The sequence below is a fragment of the Scyliorhinus torazame genome, chromosome 3, assembly GCF_047496885.1.
Source record: "Scyliorhinus torazame isolate Kashiwa2021f chromosome 3, sScyTor2.1, whole genome shotgun sequence".
Lineage (NCBI taxonomy): Eukaryota > Metazoa > Chordata > Chondrichthyes > Carcharhiniformes > Scyliorhinidae > Scyliorhinus > Scyliorhinus torazame.
In genome coordinates this window covers 31,747,302-31,774,451 of record NC_092709.1, presented here as the reverse complement: position 1 = coordinate 31,774,451, position 27,150 = coordinate 31,747,302, and the positions used below count along the sequence as shown (strand labels likewise).

At 51.9% G+C, this 27,150-nt stretch overlaps 1 protein-coding gene across 3 annotated transcripts in view; it reads left to right on the top strand.

The window, feature by feature from the left end:
• Positions 1-27,150, top strand: part of LOC140408394 (uncharacterized) — a 219,392-nt gene that overhangs the window by 134,364 nt on the left and 57,878 nt on the right. For 2 of the 3 annotated variants that reach the window (XM_072495523.1, XM_072495522.1), the window contains exons 19-20: positions 1,423-1,553; positions 15,678-15,731. In XM_072495523.1, coding sequence (XP_072351624.1) covers positions 1,423-1,553; positions 15,678-15,731 — 185 coding nt within the window. Of the gene's footprint in view, positions 1-1,422; positions 1,554-15,677; positions 15,745-27,150 lie in introns of all 3 variants that reach the window. The other variant, XR_011940099.1, reaches the window with a different exon arrangement.

The window sequence follows — 27,150 nt, the reverse complement described above, 5'->3', positions numbered from 1 at the left end:
CTATATTGAGTGAGTACCGGGTCCTTAATGGGATAGTCCCATTTTGATTGTCAGACAGGTAGTCTTAAGCTTGTCATTGCCCTAAGGTCTTTGAGTTCTACCTCTTGTACCATGGAAACATCTTCATCATGGGTCAATCAAGCACTCCAATCACAAGCACCCAGAGATTCTGCTGGGTTTGTAAGGACAAACGGTATATAAGTGAGTGCATTATTATGTCATTAAGTGGGTACAATATGGGCTAGGACCTCATCAGGAATGTGACCCAAATTTTCAGTTACCAAAACTCTGGAAAAAGGGAAGGACATGAGTGCAGTCAATACCAATTCCTGGATTTCCCAGTTGACCGGACAACGGGATGAATGTCTGCCCAATCTTTATAGGGCTGTAATGGCACATGAGCCCACCAGAGCTAGGGTCTCATATGCTTGGACCTCCCACTTTCTCCAGCTCAGTGTAGCCCAGACTACTACTGGAGGCTGGTACACTAAGAGTGATACGTTGTCGTGTCACCTGGCTGCATTGTGGTCTACCTGGGGGAAGGGATAGCCCCTGTCAGCGAGGCAGTCTGGGCCCTTGAAATAAGCCTAGAGCTGCCCTTGGGGGAGTGAGATGATGTGGGTAATGCTGGACAACCCCACACCAGTGGTGGGCTGATGCAAGATTAAACATTTGTGTCGTACAAGTGGGAGCTGTAGAAATGTCAGTTGGGCAGCACGGTAGCTTAGTGGTTAGCACAGTTGCTTCACAGCTCCAGGGTCCCAGGTTTGATTCCCGACGTGGGTCACTGTCTGTGTGCAGTCTGCACATTCTCCCCGTGTGTGCGTGGGTTTCCTCCGGGTGCTCCGGTTTACTCCCACAGTCCAAAGATGTGCAGGTTAGGTGGATTGGCCATTCTAAATTGCCCTTAGTGTCCAAAAAGGTTAGGTTGGGTTACGGGGATAGAGGGGATAGGGTGGAGACGTGGGGCTCAAGTAAGGTGCTCTTTCCAAGTGCTGGTGCAGACTCGATGGGCTGAATGGCCTCCTTCTGCACTGTACATTCTATGATTCTATGAGCCACCAGCCCTATGGAAGTTAGGTGTCCTGATCCACCAGGATCAGCACATCGATCAACTCAATCTCCGCATGTGAGCAAGTGTACTTCAGATCCTCGAGCATTATGCCAGCGAGTAAGATAAGATGATGCAAGGAATAAACTGGGATAATGAAGCATTCAGGGAGCACAGGCCAGATAGCACAAAAAAAAATTGTTCCAGACAATACCACATCGGAGCCACCGTACAAACATGCATCATCTTTGCCGGTAAGTATGAAGGTATTTTTCTGACAGCCCGAAGACAAATGAGCACAGAAGTATTTTCTTGCTTGAAAGGGCCTTTGTTTTATTCATGAGGTTCATCCTGATGTTTCTTTTCTCCAGGGCCCCCTGCCCCAGTTCCTTCAGCCCGTATTATTGACTCCATTGGTCAGGGCAGCCTGCTGATTGATTGGGAGGAACCTGTCATGGATGAAAAAGGATGCAGCAATGGAACGTTTGTTCAAGGTTACAGGGTGGGTTAGAGACTAAGATGATTATATTGGTACTGTACATAGTTTGTTGAATAGAAGATAGACTTATGAAATTGCATATTTTAAAGAAAAAGGTGGACTGTCCTTGGACTTATTCAATAAAAATAAAGGTGGTGTAGTCAGTGAGGCTAAATTAATTGCCTCAAGTTTGAGGTATGCTGTGGTCCACTGCTCATGGCAACATTAGAAGTGAATGCTATGGAGTGAACAGTCGCAGGTTATTCAATTGTGAAACCAAAGGTAGCAAGTTCAGTGGGGCAGTGAGGTCCTTTAACATCTCAAAAATGAAGAGGTTTTGAAATGCTTGTTCAGGAGTTTGGAGGTGGGTAGCTGCCAGAGCGGCATAAATGGCAAGAAAGTAGCAGAAATCAGGGGCGGGGTTCTCTGGTCCTCCCCCTCCGGCTTTTCCATTGAATACGCCCCACGCCACCGGGAAACCCGTGACGGGGGTCGGTCGCCGACAGGGCTGGCAGATCTTACCAACCTGAACGGCCGGAAGATCTTGCCCCCATATGTTTGAAAATTCTGCCCATTTCATTCACAAAATGGCATTTTTGCATCTGCCTTCTATGCCCCTTGGCCGGATAATCCAGCACACAGTGGGTGCAGCCTCAAGATAACTGGTTGATTATTTGGCACTGAGATGAGGAGAAATCTCTTCACTCAGAGGTTTGTGAACCTTTGGAATTCTCTACCTCACAGAGTTGTCATTATATACACACAGGTATATGATGGTGCACAGACACGCAGTGATTGACACACAGGATGACCAGTGAACACACAGAACACAGCAGCCAATCACCAGACAGGACACAACCACTATAAAGCCAGAGGGCACTAATTTTCTCACTCTCTTGGGATCCAGCCTCTGAGACAGTCAGAGCCCGTGAGCAGCAGCTAGAACATACACCATGTGGTAGTAAGATAGTCTGGTCAGGTTAGCCTCGGGTCTCCAGTCAAGTCAGCATAGTGTCAACCCACAGTTTAAGTATGTATGACAGTTAAGAGTTCAATAAAATCGAGTTGCATTTCTTCAAGTGTTGGAAGCCTGTCTCTCTCACTGCTGCAGTAAACGCAGTCCTCGCAGACCCGGCATACCCAACACATCATGGTACCAGTGAGTCAGCTCGAGTTTGACGGACCTACCTTGAGATAGTCTGCCTTTGACCAGCGATCAGCCATCCGGTAACATGGACAGCGTCCGCCCTCCCCTGCAGCCCCGCGTCGCCGGCAACCTCGGTGCGAACTGGAAGATTTTCAAGCAGAAGTTCCAGCTGTATCTTGACGCCACCGACCTCGAAAACCGCATCGGATGCCAGGAAGATCGCTCTCTTCCTCTCCACAGCCGGGGACCACGCTATCCACATCTTCAACTCCCTCACCTTTGCTGAAGGCGAGGACAAGACAAAGTTTAAAACAGTCCTGCTGAAGTTCGACAGCCACTGTGACATCGAAGTCAACGAGAGCTTTGAACGCTATGTGTTCCAGCAGAGGCTTCAGGATAAGGATGAACCTTTTCAGTCCTTTTAACCCTTCTCCGTATCCTCGCGCAGTCCTGCGACTACGGCTCCACTTCCGACTCCATGATCTGCAACCAGATTGTTTTCGGGGTCCACTCCGATCCCCATCGCCAGCAGCTCCATAAAGTTAAGCAGCTCACCCTTACCATCGCCATCGAAACCTGCGTCCTCCACGAGCACGCTTGTAGCGCACAAAGACTCCGAGAGACGAATAGAGTGAAGTCGATGAGGCTTTATTAAGCGTGACTGTTTCCCCCACAGTTCGGTAGTAGACTGCCTGCGGGGGAGGACTCCAGGTACTTATACTCCGCCTTCAGGGAGGAGCTAGAGGTCAACGTCCAACCAGGACCCAGGATCTGTCAGCCAATGACATCATGGCTTCACAGTCCCACATGACCCCGAATGCATACTACCACATTCACCCCTTGTTAAAAATGAACCCGGCGGGGTGATGCTTCGCATGGTGGTAAGGATTTACAAGGCTGGTCCTGGGAGGAAAACTTTCACATGTTATAACAGTATGTACAAGGTTTTTGGTTTTTTTTTTTGTTTCAAACTATTTACAGTAATTGTCAGGAAAAGACAATGTTCTCGTTAAAAGTCCACAAAGTCCACATTGTACTGTTAGATCGACGCCACGAGTCGGTCGGGCGGTCTGGTCGTCCGTGTCGATCGCCTCGGCCCCGGTGGTGGTGGTGGTGCTTATTTCGGTGTTGTCTTCTCCGGGAGCCTTACGGTTTCAGCTTGGGCTTCATTCCTGGTTGGGCCTGGGAGGAGGACTGATCCTCCTGGGAAGGGGGCGGTCGCGGGGTACGGCGGTGGCAGGAAGGGGGGGGGGTTGGGTGATTGGTGTCGGGGGGGTGTGTGTGTTGCCGGCGGGCGCCAGATCTCGCAGAGAGACCGTGTCCTGTCGGCCGTCGGGGTGCTCCACGTAAGCGTACTGCGGGTTCGCGTGAAGGAGGTGAACCCTTTCGACCAACGGGTCCGACTTGTGCGCCCGCACGTGCTTTCGGAGCAAGATGGGTCCTGGGGCCGCCAGCCAGGTCGGCAGCGACGATTCAGAGGAGGACTTCCTGGGGAAGACAAGGAGGCGCTCATGAGGCGTTTGGTTAGTGCTAGTACACAGTAGTGACCGGATGGAGTGGAGGGCGTCCGGAAGGACCTCCTGCCACCGTGAAACTGGGAGGTCCCTGGACCGTAGGGCCAGTAGGACGGTCTTCCAGACCGTGCCGTTCTCCCTCTCTACTTGCCTCTTCCCCCGGGGGTTGTTGCTGGTCGTCCTGCTCGAGGCTATCCCGTTGCTGAGCAGGAACTGGCGCAGCTCGTCACTCATGAAGGAGGACCCCCTGTCGCTGTGGACGTTGCGGGGCAACCGAACAGTGTGAATATGGTGTTCAGGGCTTTAATGACTGTGGCCGCGGTCATGTCAGAACAGGGGATGGCGAATGGGAAGCGGGAGTACTCGTCCACCACATTAAGGAAGTATATGTTGCGGTCGGTGGAGGGGAGGGGTCCTTTGAAATCCAGACTAAGGCGTTCAAAGGGGCGGGAAGCCTTAATCAGGTGCGCACCATCCGGCCTGAAAAAATGCGGTTTGCACTTTGCGCAGATGTGGCAGTTCCTTGTGACTGTACGGACCTCCTCTAAGGAGTATGGGAGGTTGCGGGACTTGATAAAGTGGTAAAACCGAGTGACCCCCGGGTGGCAGAGGTCCTCGTGGAGGGTTTGGAGGCGGTTAATTTGTGCGTTGGCACATGTGCCGCGGGATAGGGCATCGGACGGCTCGTTCAGCTTTCCGGGACGATACAAGATCTCGTAGTTGAAGGTGGAGAGCTCAATCCTCCACCTTAAGATCTTGTCGTTTTTGATTTTGCCCCTCTGTGCATTATCGAACATGAAGGCTACCGACCGTTGGTCCGTGAGGAGAGTGAATCTCCTGCCGGCCAGGTAATGCCTCCAATGTCGCACAGCTTCCACTATGGCTTGGGCTTCCTTTTCCACTGAGGAGTGGCGGATTTCTGAAGCTTGGAGGGTTCGGGAGAAAAAGGCCACTGGTCTGCCCGCTTGGTTAAGGGTGGCCGCTAGAGCTACGTCGGAGGTGTCGCTCTCGACCTGGAAGGGAAGGGTCTCGTCGATGGCGCGCATCGTGGCCTTTGCGATATCCGCTTTGATGCGGCTGAAGGCCTGGCAAGCCTCTGTCGACAGAGGGAAGGTCGTGGTCTGTATTAGGGGGCGGGCCTTGTCTGCGTACTGGGGGACCCACTGGGCGTAGTATGAAAAAAAACCCAGGCAGCGTTTCAGGGCTTTTGAGCAGTGCGGGAGGGGAAATTCCATGAGGGCGCGCATACGTTCGGGGTGGGGGCCTATTATCCCATAGCGCACTACGTAGCCCAGGATGGCTAGCCGGTTGGTGCTAAAAACGCACTTGTCCTCGTTGTACGTGAGGTTCAAGGCTTTAGCGGTCTGGAGGAATTTTTGGAGGTTGGCGTCGTGGTCCTACTGATCGTGGCCTCAGATGGTTACATTGTCGAGATACGGGAACGTGGCCTGCAACCCGTGTTGATCAACCATTCGGTCCATCTCTCGTTGGAAGACCAAGACCCCGTTTGTGACGCCAAATGGGACCCTTAGGAAATGGTATAATCGCCCGTCTGCCTCGAAGGCTGTGTACTTGCGGTCACTTGGGCGGATGGGGAGCTGATGGTAGACGGACTTGAGGTCCACGGTGGAGAAGACTTTATATTGGGCAATCCGATTGACCATGTCGGATATGCGGGGGAGAGGGTACGCGTCTAGTTGTGTGTACCTGTTGATGGTCTGGCTATAGTCTATGACCATCCTTTGCTTCTCCCCTGTCTTTACTACTACCACCTGTGCTCTCCAGGGACTATTGCTGGCCTGGATTATGCCTTCCTTTAGTAGCCGCTGGACTTCGGACCGAATGAAGGTCCGGTCCTGGGCGCTGTACCGTCTGCTCCCAGTGGCGATGGGTTTGCAATCCGGGGTGAGGTTTGCAAACAAGGACGGGGGTTGCACCTTGAGGGTTGCGAGGCCGCAGATAGTGAGTGGGGGTATTGGGCCGCCGAATTTGAAGGTAAGGCTCTGTAGATTGCACTGGAAGTCTAATCCCAGTAATGTGGGGGCGCAGAGTTGGGGAAGGACGTAGAGCCTGTAGTTTTTGAACTCCCTCCCCTGCACCGTTAGGGTAACTATGCAGAAGCCTTTGATCTGTACGGAGTGGGATCCTGCAGCTAGGGAAATCTTTTGTGCGCTGGGATGGGTGGTCAAAGAACAGCGTCTTACTGTGTCGGGGTGGATAAAGCTCTCCGTGCTCCCGGAGTCGACTAGGCATGGTGTCTCGTGCCCGTTTATCGGCACCGTTGTCGTTGTCGTCTGGAGTGTCCGGGGCCGAGCTTGGTCCAGCGTTATTGAAGCGAGACGTGGTTGTAGTAGTTGAGCGTCTTCTTCGAACCCCGTGGAGCCGTCGACACTGGGGTCCGTTGTTGCCGTCCAAGATGGCGTCAGGGTTGAACAAAATGGCTGCCCCCATGCATCGCACATGGCTGGGGGGTCACAAGATGGCGGCGGGGGTGGACAAAATGGCCGCCCCATGCGTCGTACAGGTCTGGGGTGGTCCAAGATGGCGGCGCCCTTCCTCCTCTCGTGGTGGCCGGGACCCAAAATGGCTGCTCCTGCGGGTCGCACATGGGGCGCTGGGGGGGTTGGGGAGCGTTAGGAACGCGCGGGGCTCCCTCATCTCTGGGGACAGCAGTGGTCGGGACCCAAATTGGTAGCGCCGGCGGGTCATACGTGGGGCCCGGGGGGGGGGGGGGGGTTTGGGGGGCGTTAGAGCCGCGCAGAACTCCCTCTTCTCCGGGGAGGGCGGTGGTCGAGACCGAAAGTGGTAGCGCCGGCGGGTCATACATGGGGCGCGGGGGGGGGGGTTGGGGAGCGTAAGCGGCGTGCAGGGCTCCCTGTTCTCCCGGGACCGTGGTGTCGGGACCCAGAGTGGCTGCGCCTGCGGGTCGTACATGGGGTGCAGGGGGGGTTGGGGAGCGTAAGCGGCGTGCAGGGCTCCCTGTTCTCCCGGGACAGCGGCGTCCAAGCGGGACCGGCACACAACCGCGAAATGGCCCTTTTTCCCGCAGCTCTTGCAGATCGCTGCGCGGGCCGGGCAGCGCTGCCGGGGGTGTTTCGCCTGGCCGCAGAAATAGCAGCGGGAGCCCCCGGTGCGACTTGGCGTTTGGACCGCGCAAGCCTGTGGGGTGTCCAGGGGGGGTGGGTTTGTCGCGACGGGTACGTACGGAGTCCAATGGGCTGCCGCGCGGTCGGGGCCGTAGGCGCGGGTATTTCGCGCGGCCACGTCTAGGGAGGCTGCTAGGGCCCGTGCCTCTGAGAGTCCTAGCGACTCTTTTTCTAGAAGTCTTTGGCGGATTTGGGAGGAGTTCATACCTGCCACAAAGCATCGCGCATTAACATGTCCGTGTGTTCATTTGCGTTCACCGACGGTCAGCTGCAGGCTCGTCCCAAAATTAGTAGCGCGGCGTAGAATTCATCTATCAATTCTCCGGGACTTTGCCGTCTCGTTGCGAGTTGATAGCAAGCGTAGATCTGGTTTACTGGGCGGACATAGAGACTTTTTAGTGCTGCGAACGCCGTCTGGAAATCCTCTGCGTCTTCGATGAAAGAGAAAATCTCCGTGCTTAACCTCGAGTGCAGGACCTGTAGTTTTTGGTCTTCTGTGACCTCGGCCGGTGGCCGTTCTGAGGTAGGCCTCAAAACAAGTCTGCCAGTGCTTGAAAGCTGCTGCCGCGTTCACTGCGTGGGGGCTGATCCTCAGGCATTCCGGGATGATCCTGAGCTCCATAGTCCTTTTTAGGCACGCTTAATAAATTGTAGTGCACAAAGACTCCGAGAGACGAATAGAGTGAAGTCGATGAGGCTTTATTAAGCGTGACTGTTTCCCCCGCAGTTCGGTAGTAGACTGCCTGCGGGGGAGGACTCCAGGTACTTATACTCCGCCTTCAGGGCGGAGCTAGAGGTCAACGTCCAACCAGGACCCGGGATCTGTCAGCCAATGACATCATGGCTTCACAGTCCCACATGACCCCTAATGCATACTACCACAACGCTAACAACCGGTACTCCCATATGAAGGCGGCAGAGATGGCGCGGCAAGGCCCCCATGATGCGGAACAGTTGCAGGCCTTAAAACAGCTCCAGGGCCTGAGTCTGGATGAGGGCGGCCATTTTGCATGCTTTTCATGGGCTCCTGCGCATGGAACGCAGGACGGCGAGGCCGACGACTCGTCCAAGGGGACGGCGAGGCCGACGGCTGAACTGCGCGGGTGCGTAAATCGTTCGACCGCACCGCACATCCTGACCGCCGGCGTCCTGACGTCGGCGCCATGATGTGCAACAACTGTGGCTCCGCCCATTTAAAGCGGCAATGTCCCGCAAAATCTCGATGCTGTCTCCAGTGTGGCAAGCTTGGCCACTACACAGCCCTGTTCAGATCTACTCAACTGCCCAATACACAGCGATCCCAGTCGCAGCGCAGGAACGTCCGGTCAGTACAGCAACCTGCTGCAGACTCCGACTCCGACATGGTTCCAGATTCCGACACCGAGGGCCTCACATCCCCATTCCGGGTGGGCATCATCACCAAGCATACGATGCTTTCAGCGAAGAAGGTGAAACAACTCCCAGTGATGAGCATTGATCCGGACGACGAGTGGTGTGCCACTCTTACGGTCAACAAGGCTCGCATATGCTTCAGGCTGGACACCGGCGCTTCAGCGAACCTCATTTCAAAGTCTGACCTTGACACCGTCCGCGTCAAGTCAAGCATTCTTCCACCGGCCTGCCAGCTCCTCGACTACAATGGCAATGCCATTGCTGCCAGTGGCTCACACCAGCTTGCGGTATCCCATGGTTCTTCAGAAGCAACGCTGCATTTTGAAATTGTAGGAATCAACAGAACTTCCCTGCTCGGTACTCGGGCCTGCAAAATCCTGAATCTTGTGCAGCGGGTTCACACCATGCCGTCCGCAGAGGCAACGGCCTCACCAGATGTCAACTTCCAAGCCCAATTAGATGACATCATAGCACAATACCACAACGTCTTCGAAGGTATGGGTACACTACCTCACCGATACAAAATACTGCTCAAGCCGAATGCCACACGTGTGGTCCATGCACCGCGTCGGGTGCCGGCACCCCTTAAGGACCGCCTCAAGCAGCAGCTGCAAGACCTCCAGGGCCAGGACGTCATTTCTAAGGTCACTGAACCCATGGACTGGGTTAGCTCCATGGTTTGTGTCAAAAAACCATCAGGGGAACTTCGCATCTGTATCGACCCCAAAGATTTGAACCGGAACATCATGAGGGAACATTACCCTATACCTAAACGAGAAGAGCTCACCAGCGAAATGGCTCACGCCAAGCTTTTCACGAAGCTGGATGCCTCCAAGGGGTTTTGGCAAATACAGCTGGACGCGTCCAGTCGAAAGTTGTGTACATTTAACACCCCGTTCGATCGCTACTGTTACAACCGGATGCCCTTTGGCATCATCTCTGCCTCGGAGGTTTTCCACCGCATAATGGAGCAAATGATGGAGGGCATCGAGGGGGTGCGAGTGTACGTCGATGATATTATCTGGTCCACAACTCCTCAGGAGTGACGAATGTGATATAAAATAGTTACTTTAGAGATATTAGTTAATGTAATGTAGAGATAGGCCAGTCTAATTCTGGTGAGTTCACAGACAAAGGATTTCAGACCGCATGGCAAAGCAAAGGAAGAGGTGTGTCCACCAAAGGAGGAGAAAAGGATGCTGGGTAATAGGGGCCAGAGGAAGGGATTGGAAGTGAGCCAATTAGAGTGTATGGATAGGTTAGGAGGGGTATAGGATGACCTATGGGAATCGTGTATGTGAAACTTGATGCCATTTGAATGTATCAGTAGAGACTTCTTTGTTCTACATACTCACTTGATTCCAGAGGTGTACGAAGCAAGATGTGTTTTGTACCGCTGTGAACTGAGTCAGGCTTGCAAGCCAAATAAAATAACTAATGCTGTACCTGCAAATCCATCTCGACTTTTATTGAGGCTAGACTGATGGGTAAAGAAATTTGGAATTTGTCATGAGCACATCGATCACCTAAAGCGAGTGTTCCACAGGATCCACGAGCATGGCCTCCGACTCAATAGAGTCAAATGCTCGTTCGGTCAAGCAGAAATAAAGTTCCTTGGCGACCATATTTTGCAGTTCGGTGTGCAGCCAGACGCAGATAAGGTGTCGGTGATCAACGCCATGAAGACCCGGGAGGACAAGAAGGTGGTCCTCCGCTTCCTAGGGATGGTCAATCCCCTTGGGAAGTTTACCCCCAACCTTTCGTCACATACCACAGCTCTCCGCAATCTTGTCAAAAAAACTACAGACTTCCAGTGGTTCCCTGCTCGTGAGCAAGAGTGGCGTGAGCTCAGGGCGAAACTCACCAAGGCCCCGGTACTGGCTTTTTTCGACTCCGCCAAGGAGACAAAGGTCTCCACCGACGCGAGCCAGGCTGACATTGGGGCAGTACTCCTCCAACGGGACGAATCCTCTTCCGGGGCCCCAGTCGCATATGCCTCTAGAGCCATGACACCTACTGAGCAACGATATGCTCAGATTGAAAAAGAATTCCTGGGCCTCCTCACAGGGATTGACAAATTCCATGATTACGTGTATGGACTCCCCAAATTCACGGTCCGGACAGACCACGGGCCATTGGTTCACATCATCCAAAAAGACCTCAATGATATGACGCCACGGCTACAACGTATCCTCCTCAAACTCTGCCGCTACGATTTCGACCTGGTCTACACCCCGGGCAAAGAGCTCATTGTGGCCGACGCACTCTCTAGATCCATCACCACGCCGTGTGAGCAGTCGGACTTTGTCTGTCAGATAGACGCTCAGGTGAAGTTTTGTGCATCCAACTTTCCGGCCACTAATGAAAGGGTCGTGCAAATTCATCAGGAGACGGCCAGGGATCCTTTACTCCAGCGGGTAATGCGACATCTCATGGAGGGTTGGCAAAAGGGGCAGTGCCCCCAGTTTTATAATATAAAGGACGATCTAGCGGTAGTGGACGGCATATTAATGAAGCTGGACAGGATAGTAATCCCACGGAGCATGCGAGAGCTGGTCCTCGGCCAAATCCACGAGGGTCACCTGGGGGTCGAAAAGTGTCACCGTCGAGCCCGAGAGGCAGTATATTGGCCAGGCATCAGTCAGGATATCGCCAACACGGTCCTCAATTGCCCAACGTGTCAAAGTTTCCAGCCGGCTCAGCCCAAAGAGACTCTACAGCCGCATGAACTGGTGTCCTCCCCATGGTCCAAAGTTGGTATTGACCTCTTTCATGCAAAGGGCCGAGACTATGTCCTCCTCGTGGACTACTTTTCCAACTACCCCGAGGTGGTCAGACTGACTGGACCTCACAGCAGCAACAGTCATCAAGGCATGCAAAGAGACTTTTGCCCGTCATGGCATTCCACTTACAGTTATGACTGATAATGGCCCTTGTTTCTTCAGCCAGGAGTGGACGGATTTTGCCCGGCTGTACAATTTTATGCACGTCACTTCAAGCCCCCAATACCCCCAGTCGAATGGGAAGGTTGAAAAGGGGGTCCACATTGTTAAAAGACTGTTGTGCAAAGCTGCTGACTCGGGTTTGGATTTTAACCTTGCGCTGTTAGCCTATCGGGCGACGCCTTTGTCCACTGGCCTGTCCCCAGCACAGCTGCTAATGAACCGCACACTATGGACGACGGTGCCGGCTATCCACATCCCGGACCTCGACAATTTTCCGGTCCTGCAGAGGATGCAACAGTCTCGGGCTCAATGCAAGTCGGCGTACGACGCCCACGCCACAAATCTCCCTGCTCTGGCTCCTGCTGACCGAGTTCGTGTTCAGCTACCTGACGGTGGCTGGTCTGCCACGGCTATGGTGGTTAAGCAAGTGGCCCCGAGATCGTTCCTCGTTCGCATGCATGATGCCTTCTTTCTTCGGTGTAATAGGCGGGCACTGCGACTACTTCCACGCCCGCCACCTGAACGTGATGTCCCGCCTCGCATGCTGGTTCCTCAGGACGCGCCCTTCCATGAGGCCACCGATCTGCCAGTTCTTTTACCGACCTCTACATTGGAAGCAGTTCTGCCCGTTCAAGTGCAGGCGGCCCCTGACCCACCCTTGAGACGGTCAACCAGAATTCGTCGCCCGCCACAGAGACTGAATTTATAGACTGAATGTTGCATTACCTTGTGATCCATTACACATCTGTACATATTGTTTCTTCCTAATTTGTTATCTGCCCTCTATCTGCACTAGACACCTTCCATGTAAATACGTTAACATGCTTTGTATATAGTCAGGCTCCTGTACACACACACACTCACTATTTATTGACCTACACACATTTTGTTAAATAAGTAAACAAAAAAAAAAAGGTGGGGGAGATGTCATAATATACACACAGACAGGCAGTGACTGACACACAGGATGACCAGTGAACACACAGAACACAGCAGCCAATCACCAGACAGGACACGGCCACTATAAAGCCAGAGGGCACTAATTTTCTCACTCTCTTGGGATCCAGCCTCTGAGACAGTCAGAGCCCGTGAGCAGCAGCTAGAACATACACCATGTGGTAGTAAGATAGTCTGGTCAGGTTAGCCTCGGGTCTCCAGTCAAGTCAGCATAGTGTCAACCCACAGTTAAAGTATGTATGATAGTTAAGAGTTCAATAAAATCGAGTTGCATTTCTTCAAGTGTTGGAAGCCTGTCCCTCTCACTGCTGCAGTAAACGCAGTCCTCGCAGACACGGCATACCCAACACATCAAATTTATTTGAGGCTGAGATAGAAAGATTTTCTTCTCTCAGGTATTCAAGGAATATAGGGAGTGAGCAGGAATGTGAAGTTGAGGCAGAAAATCAGCCATCATCATATCACATGACGCAGCTGGTTTGAGGAAAGACAGACTTGCATTTATATAGCACCTTTCATGACCAGTAGATTGTTCAAATTGCTTCACAGCCGATGAAGTATAATGTTAAATTCCCAGACCAGACGTCAACAGTGGCTAGGATACTGGACCAAAACCCCAATATTTTAGTTTAAGTGAAAGACTGTGGGGAAAGAATGATTTGCTCCAGGAGTGGTTGCACAAAGAAATAGGGCTTGGTTATTTATAAAACAAAACTTTATTATAACTACAATATTAAACTTTTTAACTTCACACCCAAAAATAACAGCTTACAATTTACACCTTAAACAATATTACTCATTTTCCCATTAAACAACAAGAAAATAAATATACAGCTCTCTTATTCATAAGATTGTATTGTGGGAGAATCGTGGATTCAGCATCAGGCAGATCAGAATTCAATTCCTCTCTCCAATATTTCTCCACTAACTGCCTCTCTAATGCTTTCAAAATGCGTTTCGGCCTTCCTTAGCTCCACCCAGCAATGGCCTCATCTCCCCAAGCTGGAAAACAACTTATCTCTGCAGGCTGCAAAGTCTCCAGGGACGTCCCGAGACCACCATGCATTAGCCCAGGCTGAAAAATACATTCCTTCATCAATTTCACCTGCTGACTGCTAAAACCACCCTGGCCCTGCAGAACAGAATTCTTTTTAAACAACGCATTCTAACCCCAGGTTTTTAACCCGTAAATTGGCCACTACGTTTATAATCCAACTTTCCTAACATCTTCCATTCGCCACCATAGTCACTGTTGTAACATAGGAAATGCGGTAGCATATTTGCGCATAGAAAGCAAAACAACATCAATGTGATGACCCCTGTCAGCATCCACGGGGCCGAGGTGGAGATGGTTAGCAGTTTCAAATTCCTAGGGGTGCACATCTCCAAAAATCTGTCCTGGTCCACCCACGTAAACACTACCACCAAGAATGCACAACAGCGCATATACTTCCTCAGGAAACTAAGGAAATTTGGCATGTCCACATTAATTCTCACCAACTTTTACAGATGCACCATAGAAAGCATCCTATCTGGCTGCATCACAGCCTGGTATGGGAACTGCTCGGCCCAGGACTGCAAGAAACTTCAGAGAGTCGTGAACATAGCCCAGTTCATCACACAAACCTGCCTCCCATCTATTGACTCCATCTACACCTCCCGCTGCCTGGGGAAAGCGGGCAGCATAATCAACGACCCCTCTCACCCGGCTTACTCACTCTTCCAACTTCTTCCATCGGGCAGGAGGTACAAAAGTCTGAGAACACGCACAAACAGACTCGAAAACAGCTTCTTCCCCGCTGTAACCGTAAGACCATAAGACATGGGAGCAGAATTAGGCCACTCGGCCCATCGAGCCTGCTCCGCCATTCAATCATGGCTGATATTTTCTCATCCCCATTCTCCTGCCTCCTCCCCATAACCCTTGATCCCCTTATTAATCATGAACCTATCTATCTCTGTCTTAAAGACACTCAGTGATTTGGCCTCCACAGCCTTCTGCGGCAAAGAGTTCCACAGATTCACCACCAGACTCCTCAACGATCCTCTTATGGACTGACCTCATTGACACTCCCCCTGTATGCTTCACCCAATGCCGGTGTTATGTAGTTACATTGCGTACCTTGTGTTGCCCTATTATGTATTTTCTTTTATTTCCTTTTCTTTTCATGTACTTAATGATCTGTTGAGCTGCTTGCAGAAAAATACTTTTCACTGTTCCTTGGTACACGTGACAATAAAAAAAATCCAATCCAATAAGTGAAAAAATATTGGCTAGGGCACTGAGGGGAACTCAACTGCCCTTGTGTGAAATAGTGGCATGGCATCTTTCACATCCAGCTGGGCAAAAGGGCAAGGCCTCAGTTTAATGTTTCACCTGAAGGACGGCACCTCCAGCAGCGCAGCACTGTGAGTGTCAGCCCTGAGTTTCATGTTGGACTGTGAGGTGAACCCACAATCTTATAACGAAGAGGCAAGAGTTCTACCACCTGAGTCGCCGCTGGCAGGCAGTGGAGTTCCTGCAGCCTGGGCCTACTCCGGAACTCAGACACACAGCAGGCACTGATCTATTTAGTGAGACTATGTGTGTCAGCTAACATAGTATTGGTAGTGGGTTTCACGTGAGGTCAGCATTCTACGTAAGAATATTTAGCGTGTCCTCTCCTGGTGGAAACCTGTTTTGATGGGGCATTGCAATCAGAGTCCTCTGGGCAGGACAGAGTCCACATGAGGAAGGTCACAACCATAGGGGATTGAGGGGATTGTCCCGGAAGGCACTCTGGGTCCAGCAAGTAGGTGGAAAGACACTTGTCACCTGGATTTGGCACACTTCACCTGGGTTTAGCTACCAGATTTCCCGAGGCTCAGAAACGAGGATGTCCATGTTTGAATTCAAAATGGTGACTACGAACACGACTTCTATCCTTGTTATACTTAAGTGCCAACCCATCTCCTAGAAGTGGGATAGTTGGCCACTCCCTATCGCAGCTCTGTTAAAACTACTAAGCTAGTAAAATTATACTCAAACCTTGATATTTACTTGACAGATATTCATTGATGGCGAGTTTTACAAATCGATAATGGGATCAGCCTGCACAAAGGTAAGAAACTATTGTAAGCATCCATTTTGCCGTTTTACCTCTGAGAGAATTATGATTATTTTGTGATTAAGTGCTTCACATCTGAGAGTTTTGCCAAAATATATTTCAAATATTCGATTTGTGAGATCAGGGTTGGTAAGATTATGAATTGTAATCACCTTATCAAAAAATTATGTTTGAAAGTGTACTGACAACATGATCTTGAAACAGAACATCTATGCTGAAATGTTTGATAAGTCAATAAATGGCTTAGAAAATATAATCCTACTTGGTTGGTGAGCAGACATTAAAACACACAAAGAGGTGTGTGGACATGAGACTGCACCTGGTTGAGATGTAGATTGAGTGAGGAGTTGGGGTATGGGTTCAGGCGGGATTTTTTAGTAAGGTTTTCTGAACTTTAAACTTAGTTTAAGAGTTAAAGAGTTAAGAGTTTAAGAGTTAAATTCTTACTTTCAAACATTGTACATATAATCCCTACAGTGTAGAAGGAGGCCATTCGACCCTTCGAGTCTGCACCGACCCACTAAAAGAGCACCCTACTAGGCCACTCTCCGCAACCCTTCCCCCCGCCCCCCTAACCTGCACATCTCTGGACACTAAGGGGCAACTTAGCATGACCAATCCGCCTAACCTGCTCATCTTTGGACTGTGGGAGGAAACCCACGCAGACTCAGGGAGAAAGTGTAACCTCCACACAGACAGTCACACAAGGCCGGAATCGAACCCGGGTCCCTGGCGCTGTGAGGCAGCAGTGCTAACCACAGTGCTACCATGCCACCTACTTGAATAGCCGAGTTAAACAGGGAGCTGCTTGAAGTGGTGGTTATCTGACAATCAGCTGAAAGTAGTTGCTTTCAATCGTTAATTATTGTGGCAGAAAGCTGATCCAGAGATGAGTCAGAGACTCCATAACAGCAGCGAGCTTTTAAACCCTCCTGCAGAAAAGGGCACGTGGATGCAAGACTTTGAGTGAGGAGTTGGGGGTTTGATTAAGTTTGGAATTCGGTGCACAGGAGGAAAGAGGTCCTCCTTTTTCAGCTTATTTTTTCAACCTCCAGTGGTTGGTGAGTTTTCTTCCTCGTCTCCAAGCTCAGTCAGTGCAACTTCCTATTATTCTGTCTGTGTAAATTATTGACTAATTAAATAAAAAAGGTTGGACAGAAATGGTAGGGCAAGTGGTGTGCTGTCACTGCGGCACATGAGAATCTGTGGAAGGCACAGAATTCCAAACACTCATGCCTGTAGAAAGTGTCTGCAGCTTAGGCAACTTTGACTCCGAGCTACTGAGTTGTGGACATTGTGGGATGCCAGGGAGAGGGAAGCTTTACCTGGACACTCAGCAGAAAGTTAGAGCTGGTCAATGGTCAGGGACAATGGGTGTGACTGTGAGTCAGGCAGGTAAGGGGAGCCAGCATTTAGTGATGGAGGAGCTTCAATCCCTGATTTTGTCCAACAGATATGAGGTGTTTACTTACCTGTGTGGACGATGAGAAGGACTGCAAGGTGGATGGGCAGACTAACCACGGCACCATTGCCATTCAAGTGGGTGAGCAAAGAGGAATGTTATAGTGACAGGAAGCAGTACAGTGACAGGGATAGATACTGTTCTCTGCAGTCAAGAGGGTGAGTTCAAACGGCTGTGCTGTCTGCCTGTTGCTAGGGTTCAGAACATCTGCTCCGGGCTGGAGAGGAACTTGCAGTGGTCGGGGAGAATCCAGTGTCGTGGTCCATGTAGGTACTAATGACATAGGCAAGACTAGGAGGAGGCTCTGACTTTGAGAGTATGAGGAACTAAGCACTAACTTTAAAAAAAACCCAGAACCTCAAAGATAATAAGCAACATTATGGAAGTTAGGCATTAGCAGACCTCACACCAAACCAAAGGACATCGACACCATGGTCTTTGGAACCCTCCCTGGCACAATACCCCTCCAAGAGTAGAGGCCTCACCAGTGAGACCCACCCCTCAGGATCACGAGCTGTCTCCTCTTGGTGATGTTGGCAGCACTGACTGCCCATCACCTCCTCCCATGCCCTGTTCAGGAGGGCAGGCTTTAATCGCCAGTCCATTCTGAGGAAGAGAATGTCCCTCCTCGCCTCAATGTCATCGAGCCTTGTGTCTATTTCAGACTCCCGAAACCAGGGTGGATGGGGGCAGGTCTTCTCTGAGCCATCCTCTTTGCTGGAATGACTGTGTGTGGTGAGTGGAGCGCTTATAAGCAGCTCCCGCTTATCAGACTCTTTAACGTGAATTCCAGCACCAGCGAATCAAACGCCAGCGGGTATGGGAATTGCTCCCAATTCATGCTGGCAGAACGCTGGCCCATTTGATGTCCTGAATTTCAGAACAAACAGCACCCCCAACAGGAACCCGAATTGCACCTGTTCCTATACCAGGTCAACCCAAATGCATCATGTTTCTCACACGAGTCACCAAAATTAGACATGAGTGGAGGCACATGTTTTGGGGTTGCGAAAAAATGGGAAGATTGTAGGCGGGAGTGTTCGCAGTCTTAGCCAGGATAGTAGAGGAGGAGGTGGATCCGGACCCTTTGGTGGCGATATTTGAGGTCTCAGAGAAGCCGGAGCTCATGGAAAGGAGGAAGGCCGATGTCGTGGCCTTCGCCTCTCTGATTGCACGACAGTGAATTTTGCTGGAGTGACGGTCGGCATCCCCACCGGGGGTAGTGGCTTGGTTGGGTGACCTGTACGGCCTCCTGCGATTAGAGAAGATAAAGTATGAGTTAAGGGGCTCTCCAAGGGCTTTTGGGGAAAGGTGGGGGATGTTTGTGACCGTGTTTGAGGAGCTATTCGTTGCGGGGGAAGGGGGGGGGCTGAAAAAGAGGAAACATCTGTACAGACTGTATAGTTGATTGTAGGGAAGCATGTTTCCCGGGGTATTTGTTCGCTGTTACCTGTTTGGATTGGATTGGATTGGATTTGTTTATTGTCACATGTACCGAGGTACAATGAAAAGTATTTTTCTGCGAGCAGCTCAACAGATCATTAAGTACATGGGAAGAAAAGGGAATAAAAGAAAATACATAATTGGGCAACACAAGTTACATAAGCACATAAGCACTGGCATCGAATGAAGCATACAGGGGTGTAGAGTTAATGAGGTCAGTCCATTAGAGCATCATTTAGGAGTCTGGTAACAGCGGGGAAGAAGCTGTTTTTGAGTCTGTTCGTGCGTGTTCTCAGACTTCTGTATCTCTGCCCGATGGAAGAAGTTGGAAGAGTGAGTAAGCCGGGTGGGAGGGGTCTTTGATTATGATGCCCGCTTTCCCCAGGAGGTGTATATGGAGTCAATGGATGGGAGGCAGGTTTGTGTGATGGACTGGGCTGTGTTCACGACTCTCTGAAGTTTCTTGCGGTCCTGGGCCGAGCAGTTGCCATACCAGGCTGTGATGCAGCCAGATAGGATGCTTTCTATGGTGCATCTGTAAAAGTTGGTAAGAGTTAATGTGGTTGATGCATGATCAATTAAACTCGAAGACGAGGTTGTATCATAACTGAAGGCTTTAATAGACTAGATCTGTTCCCCAGCAGCTTCGGTACAGAATGAGGGCTGCTGTGACGGCATCTGTTCTTATACCCCGCCTGTCAGGGCGGAGCCACATACCAAACATCCAATGGCAAGCTGCTAGGCTTACCCAATGGTCTACAGCCTCTCGGGTACCGGAATACCTGATGCTACCACATTCACCCCCTGTTAAAAGAATCCGGCGGGGTTGGTGGCCAGTGGCTACAATTGCATTTAACATGGATATGGAGGTACTGTGAGTATTTACAAGTGTGGCAGATATATAGTCAGTGTTCATGTACAGTTACAGTGTAGCAATCAGTCGGTCAGGTGGTCTGGTTGTCCTCCTGGATCGCCTGAGCCTCTGGGGTGGTTCTGGTGGGTGTCCGGACGTCTGCGACTCCGGGAGCGTGGCTTCGTTGTCCATAGCAGCTTTGTCACCCCTAGGTGGCGCTGGTGGGCAAATGGTTGACCCGAGAGGGGGGCGCCTGTAGGGGGCGTCGGTGGGTGGGATGGCCTAGGTAGGAGCGGCGGGAGGACCGACCCCCCACAGTGAGGTGCTGTGTGGGGGGGAGGGGTTGGGGGCAATGGTTCGGGTGCACGTGGGGTTCCGGCGGGCGCCAGGTCCCGGAGGGGGACTGTATCTTGCTGGCTGTCAGGGAACGCCACGTAGGCGTACTGGGGGTTAGCGTGCAGCAGGTGGACCCTCTCGACCAACGGGTCCGACTTGTGCGCCCGCACGTGCTTCCGAAGCAGGATGGGTCCGGGTGTCGCTAGCCAGGTTGTGAGCGAGGTCCCGGAGAAGGACTTCCTGGGGAAGACAAGGAGACGTTCATGAGGTGTCTGATTGGTAGTTGTACAGAGCAGCGACCGGATGGCGTGGAGGGCCTCCGGGAGGATGTCCTGCCAATGGGAGACTGGGAGATTCCTGGACCACAGGGCCAGTAGAACAGTCTTCCAGACCGTTCCGTTCTCCCTCTCTACCTGCCCATTTCCCTGGGGGTTGTAACTGGTCGTCCTGCTTGAGGCAATGCTCTTGCTGAGCAGGAATTGATGCAGTTCGTCGCTCATAAAGCACGACCCCCTATCAATGTGTATGTACGCAGGGAACCCGAACAGTGTAAAGATATCCTGGAGGGCCTTGATGACAGTGGTAGTGGTCATGTCGGGGCAGGGGATGGCGAACAGGAACCGGGAGTACTCGTCAATCACGTTCAGGAAATACGTGCTGCAGTCGGTGGAGGGGAGGAGGCCTTCGAAGTCCATACTGAGGCGCTCGAAGGGACGGGAAGCCTTTATCAGGTGCGCCCTCTCTGGCCGGTAGAAGTGCGGTTTGCACTCCGTGCAGATCTGGCAGTCCCTGGTAACCGTAATGACCTCCTCGATGGAGTAGGGCAGGTTGCGGGCCTTAATGAAGTGGATAAAGCGAGTGACCCCCGGGTGGCAAGAGGACCTCGTAGAGGGCTCGAAGGCGGTCTACTTGTGCGGTGGCACACGTGCCACGGGACAGGGCATCGGGAGGCTCGTTTACCTTCCCAGGACGGTACAAGATCTCGTAGTTCTAGGTGGAGAGTTCTATCCTCCACCGCAAGATCTTGTCGTTCTTTATCTTGCCCCGCTGTGCATTATCAAACATGAACGCTACCGACCGTTGGTCAGTGAGGAGAGTGAATCTCCTGCCGGCCAGGTAATACCTCCAGTGTCGCACAGCTTCAACAATGGCTTGTGCATCCTTTTCGACCGAGGAATGGCGAATTTCTGAAGCATGGAGGGTATGGGAGAAGAAGGCCATGGGTCTGCCTGCTTGGCTGAGGATGGCGGCCAGAGCTACGTCGGACGCATTGCTCTCGACCTGGAAGGGGAGGGACTCGTCGATGGCGCACATCGTGGCCTTTGCAATGTCTGCTTTGATGCGGCAGAAGGCCTGGCGGGCCTCCATCGACAGGGGGAAGGTTGTGGACTGGATCAGGGGTCTGGCTTTGTCTGTGTAGTTGGGGACCCACTGGGCGTAATAGCTGAAAAACCCGAGGCAGCGCTTCAGGACCTTGGGGCAGTGAGGGAGGGGGAACTCCATAAGGGGGCACATGCGTTCAGGGTCGGGGCCTGTAACTCCATTTTGCACTACGTAGCCGAGGATGTCTAGGCGGTCGGTGCGAAAGACGCATTTATCCTTATTGTACGTTAAACTAAGGATTTTCGCGGTCTGGAGAAATTTGTGGAGGTTGGTGTCGTGGTCCTACTGGTCATGGCCGCAGATGGGGACGTTATCAAGATACGGGAACGTTGCGCATAAGCCGTACCGGTCAACCATTCGGTACATCTCGCGTTGGAAGACCGAGACCCCATTAGTGACACCAAAGGGAACCCTTCAAAATTGGTAGAGCCGCCCATCTGCTTCGAAGACAGTGTACTTGCGGTCACTAGTGCGGAGGGATAGCTGATGGCAGGCGGACTTGAGATCCACCGTGGAGAAGACCTTGTATTGCGCAATCCTGTTCACCAGGTCGGATATGCGGGGGAGAGGGTACGCATCCAGTTGCGTAAACCTGTTGATGGTCTGACTGTAGTCAATGACCATCCTTTGCTTTTCCCCGGTCTTTACCACCACTACTTGAGCTCTCCAGGGACTGTTGCTGGCTTCAATGACCCCTTCCCTCAGTAGCCTTTGGACCTCTGACCTGATGAAGGTCCGGTCCTGGGCACTGTACCGTCTGCTTAATTAACTCTAATGGAGTTTAATGCAGAAAAGTGTGAGGTGATTTATTTTGGAAGGAATAACAGGAAGACAGAATACTGGGCTAATGGTAAGATTCTTGGCAGTGTGGATGAGCAGAGAGATCTCGGTGTCCATGTACATAGATCCCTGAAAGTTGCCACTCAGGTTGAGAGGGTTGTTAAGAAGGCGTACGGTGACTTCCGGGTGCGGCGATGACCAGCTGAGTCGCACGTTTCGGCAGCTCCCTGTGAAACGGACTTTTGGGCTCTTGATAGGAGCCCCAACGGCAATTTTAACGGCTGAAAACACCGTGCGGTAAACCAGAAGGGTGTTCCCCCTGGACACGGATGGAAATAGGAGAGGAAAGTGGCCGGATTGCAGCGGATCCTTTGGAACAACGGCAAGGAAGGCAAGCAGAAACCAAGATGGCGTCGGAAGGTGGCAGTTTCATATGGGGCCCTGAACAACAAGAGTTTTTGAAACGCTGCGTGGAGGAGATAAAAAAGGAAATGAAGAAAGAGTTGTTGGCCCCGATATTACAGGCGATTGAAGGGCTGAAAGAGGAACAAAAGACCCAGGAGCAGGAGCTTCGGGTCGTGAAGGCGAAAGCAGCAGAGAATGAAAACGACATACAGGGCCTGGTGGTGAAGTCAGAGATACAGGAGGCACACCAGAAACGATCTGTGGAGAGGTTGGAGGCACTGGAAAATAACGCAAGGAGGAACAACTTGAGGATTCTTGGCCTTCCTGAAGGTGTGGAGGGGGCGGACGTCGGGGCATATGTGAGCACGATGCTGCACTCGTTAATGGGAGTGGAGGCCCCGACGGGTCCGTTGGAGGTGGAGGGAGCATACCGAGTTATGGTGCGAGGACCGAGAGCAGGAGAAGCTCCCAGAGCCATAGTGGTGAGATTTCTCCGTTTTAAGGATAGAGAAATGGTCCTTAGATGGGCGAAGAAAACTCGGTGTAGTAAATGGGAGAACGCGGTGATCCGCGTCTATCAAGATTGGAGTGCGGAGGTGGCGAGAAGGAGGGCGAGCTTTAATCGGGCCAAAGCGGTACTTCACAAAAAAAAGATAAAGTTTGGAATGCTGCAACCGGCAAGACTGTGGGTCACATATCAAGGGAGGCACCACTACTTTGAGACGGCGGATGAAGCGTGGACTTTTATTGTAGAAGAAAAATTGGAATGATTGGACTACGAAAATGAACGTTTGGACAAAGTGGTGGGACGAGTGGGGGGGGGGGGGGGGGGCGAAGAGGGATTGTATGATTAATCCTGCGGTATGGTAACTTTTCTTTCTCCCACAGGTGGTGATGGGGGGAGGTGGGGAGGGAGAGGAGATGGGGCGTTGGCCATGGGAGGCGGGGCCGAGGGAGAGGTGCGGGCTTGGTTCCCGCGCTATGATAATTATGGCGGGAATAGAGAAGCAGGAAGGAGGGGGCGCCGCACGGGGCGAGCCGTGATCACGGGGGGAAGCCGAGGTCAGCCAGAGTTTGCTGACTTCTGGGAGCAACATGGGGGGAGTAATTACGCTAGCGGGGGGTCTAGCGGGGGGGGGGGGGAGGGGGGAATTACTGGGTTGCTGCTGCTGGGGAAAGGGGGGAGTGGGTGCGGGAAAGGATGGGCGGGGGGGCACCGTCTGGGAGAAATACAGCCGCGTGGGAACTGGGCGAGAAGCTGGAAAAAGATGATGGCTAACCGGCAAGGGGGGGGGGGTGGGAAGCCCCCCAACTCGGCTGATCACGTGGAACGTGAGGGGGCTTAACGGGCCGATAAAGAGGGCACGAGTACTCGCACACCTTAAGAAACTTAAAGCAGATGTGGTCATGTTACAGGAAACGCACCTGAAACTGATAGATCAGGTTAGGTTGCGCAAAGGATGGGTAGGGCAGGTGTTCCATTCGGGGCTAGATGCGAAAAACAGGGGGGTGGCTATATTAGTGGGGAAGCGGGTAATGTTCGAGGCAAAGACTATAGTGGCGGATAACGGGGGCAGATACGTGATGGTGAGTGGCAAATTACAGGGAGAGATGGTGGTGTTGGTAAACGTGTATGCCCCGAATTGGGACGATGCCAATTTTATGAGGCGAATGCTAGGACGCATCCCAGACCTAGAGACCGGAAAGCTGATAATGGGGGGAGACTTTAACACGGTGTTGGAACCAAGGCTGGATAGGTCGAAGTCCAGGACTGGTAGGAGGCCGGCAGCAGCCAAGGTGCTTAAGGATTTTATGGAGCAGATGGGAGGGGTGGACCCGTGGAGATTCAGTAGACCTAGGAGTAAGGAGTTCTCGTTTTTCTCCTATGTCCATAAAGTCTATTCACGCATAGACTTTTTTGTGTTGGGTAGGGCATTGATCCCGAGGGTGAGGGGAACGGAATATACGGCTATAGCCATTTCGGATCATGCCCCACACTGGGTAGACTTGGAGATAGGGGAGGAAACAAGAGGGCGTCCACCCTGGAGAATGGATATGGGACTAATGGCGGATGAGGGGGTGTGCTTAAGGGTGAGGGGATGCATTGAAAAGTACTTGGAACTCAATGACAATGGGGAGGTTCAGGTGGGAGTGGTCTGGGAGGCGTTGAAGGCGGTGGTTAGTGGGGGAGCTGATATCAATAAGGACACATAAAGGGAAGCAGGAGAGTAAGGAACGGGAGCGGTTGTTGCAAGAACTTTTGAGGGTGGACAGACAGTATGCGGAAGCACCGGAGGAGGGACTGTATAGGGAAAGGCAAAGGCTGCATGTGGAATTTGACTTGCTGACCACAGGCACTGCAGAGGCACAATGGAGGAAGGCGCAGGGTGTACAGTATGAATATGGAGAGAAGGCGAGCAGATTGCTGGCACACCAATTGAGGAAAAGGGGAGCAGCGAGGGAAATAGGGGGGGTGAGAGACGAAGATGGAGAGACGGAGCGGGGAGCGGAGAGAGTGAATGAAGTGTTTAAGACATTTTATAAAAAATTGTATGAAGCTCAACCCCCGGATGGGAGGGAGAGAATGATGGAGTTTTTGGATCGGCTGGAAATTCCCAAGGTGGAAGAGCAGGAAAGGATGGGATTGGGAGCACAGATCACGGTAGAAGAAGTGGTGAAAGGAATTAGGAACATGCAGACGGGAAAGGCCCCGGGACCGGACGGATTCCCAGTTGAATTTTACAGAAAATATTTGGACTTGCTCGCCCCGCTACTGACGAGGACCTTCAACGAGGCAAAGGAAAGGGGACAACTGCCCCCGACTATGTCAGAAGCAACGATATCGCTTCTTTTAAAGAAGGAAAAGGATCCGCTACAATGCGGGTCCTACAGACCAATCTCCCTCCTCAATGTAGATGCCAAGGTCTTGGCCAAGGAAATGGCAATAAGAATAGAGGAATGTGTCCTGGGGGTGGTTCATGAGGACCAAACTGGGTTTGTGAAGGGGAGACAGCTGAACACGAACATACGGAGGTTGTTAGGGGTAATGATGATGGCCCCACCAGAGGGTGAAACGGAGATAGTAGTGGCGATGGATGCCGAGAAAGCATTTGATAGAGTGGAGTGGGATTATCTGTGGGAGGTGTTGAGGAGATTTGGGTTCGGAGAGGGGTATGTTAGATGGGTGCAGCTGTTGTATAGGGCCCCAGTGGCGAGTGTGGTCACGAATGGACGGGGATCGGCATATTTTCGGCTCCATAGAGGGACAAGGCAGGGATGTCCTCTGTCTCCATTACTGTTTGCACTGGCGATTGAGCCCCTGGCGATAGCGCTGAGAGGTTCCAAGGGATGGAGGGGAATACTTAGGGGAGGAGAAGAACACCGGGTATCTTTATATGCGGATGATCTGCTACTATATGTGGCGGATCCAGCGGAGGGGATGCCAGAAATAATGCGGATACTTGGGGAGTTTGGGGATTTTTCAGGGTATAAATTGAACATGGGAAAGAGTGAGCTGTTTGTGGTGCATACAGGGGAGCAGAGTAGAGAAATAGAAGACCTACTGTTGAGGAAGGTAACAAGAGACTTTCGTTACCTGGGGATCCAGATAGCTAAGAATTGGGGCACATTGCACAGGCTAAATTTGACGCGGTTGGTGGAACAGATGGAGGAAGATTTCAAGAGATGGGACATGGTAGCATTGTCAATGGCAGGGAGGGTGCAGGCAGTTAAGATGGTGGTCCTCCCGAGATTCCTTTTTGTGTTTCAGTGTCTCCCGGTGGTGATCACGAAGGCTTTTTTCAAAAGGATAGAAAAGAGTATCATGGGTTTTGTTTGGGCCGGGAAGACTCCGAGAGTGAGGAAGGGATTCTTACAGCGTAGTAGGGATAGGGGGGGGGCTGGCACTACCGAGCCTAAGTGAGTATTATTGGGCCGCTAATATTTCAATGGTGAGTAAGTGGATGGGAGAGGAGGAAGGAGCGGCGTGGAAGAGATTAGAGAGGGCGTCCTGTAGGGGGACCAGCCTGCAGGCTATGGTGACAGCCCCATTGCCGTTCTCACCAAGGAACTATACCACGAGTCCGGTGGTGGTAGCTACACTGAAGATTTGGGGACAGTGGAGACGACATAGGGAAAAGACCGGAGCACTGGGGGGGTCCCCGATAAGAAACAACCATAGGTTTGCCCCGGGGGGAATGGATGGGGGATATGGAATGTGGCAAAGAGCAGGTATAACGCAATTGAAAGATCTATTTGTGGATGGGAAGTTTGCGAGTCTGGGAGCGCTGACCGAGAAATATGGGTTGCCCCAAGGGAATGCATTCAGGTACATGCAATTGAGGGCTTTTGCGAGGCAGCAGGTGAGGGAATTCCCGCAGCTCCCGACACAAGAGGTGCAGGACAGAGTCATCTCAAAGAAATGGGTGGGGGACGGTAAGGTGTCGGATATATATAGGGAAATGAGAGACGAAGGGGAGACTATGATGGACGAACTAAAAGGGAAATGGGAAGAAGAGCTAGGGGAGGAGATTGAGGAGGGGATATGGGCAGATGCCCTAAACAGGGTAAACTCGTCGTCCTCGTGCGCCAGGCTAAGCCTGATTCAGTTTAAGGTATTACACAGGGCACATATGACTGGAACACGGCTCAGTAAATTTTTTGGGGTGGAGGATAGGTGTGCGAGGTGCTCGAGAAACCCAGCGAATCATACCCATATGTTTTGGTCATGCCCGGCACTACAGGGGTTTTGG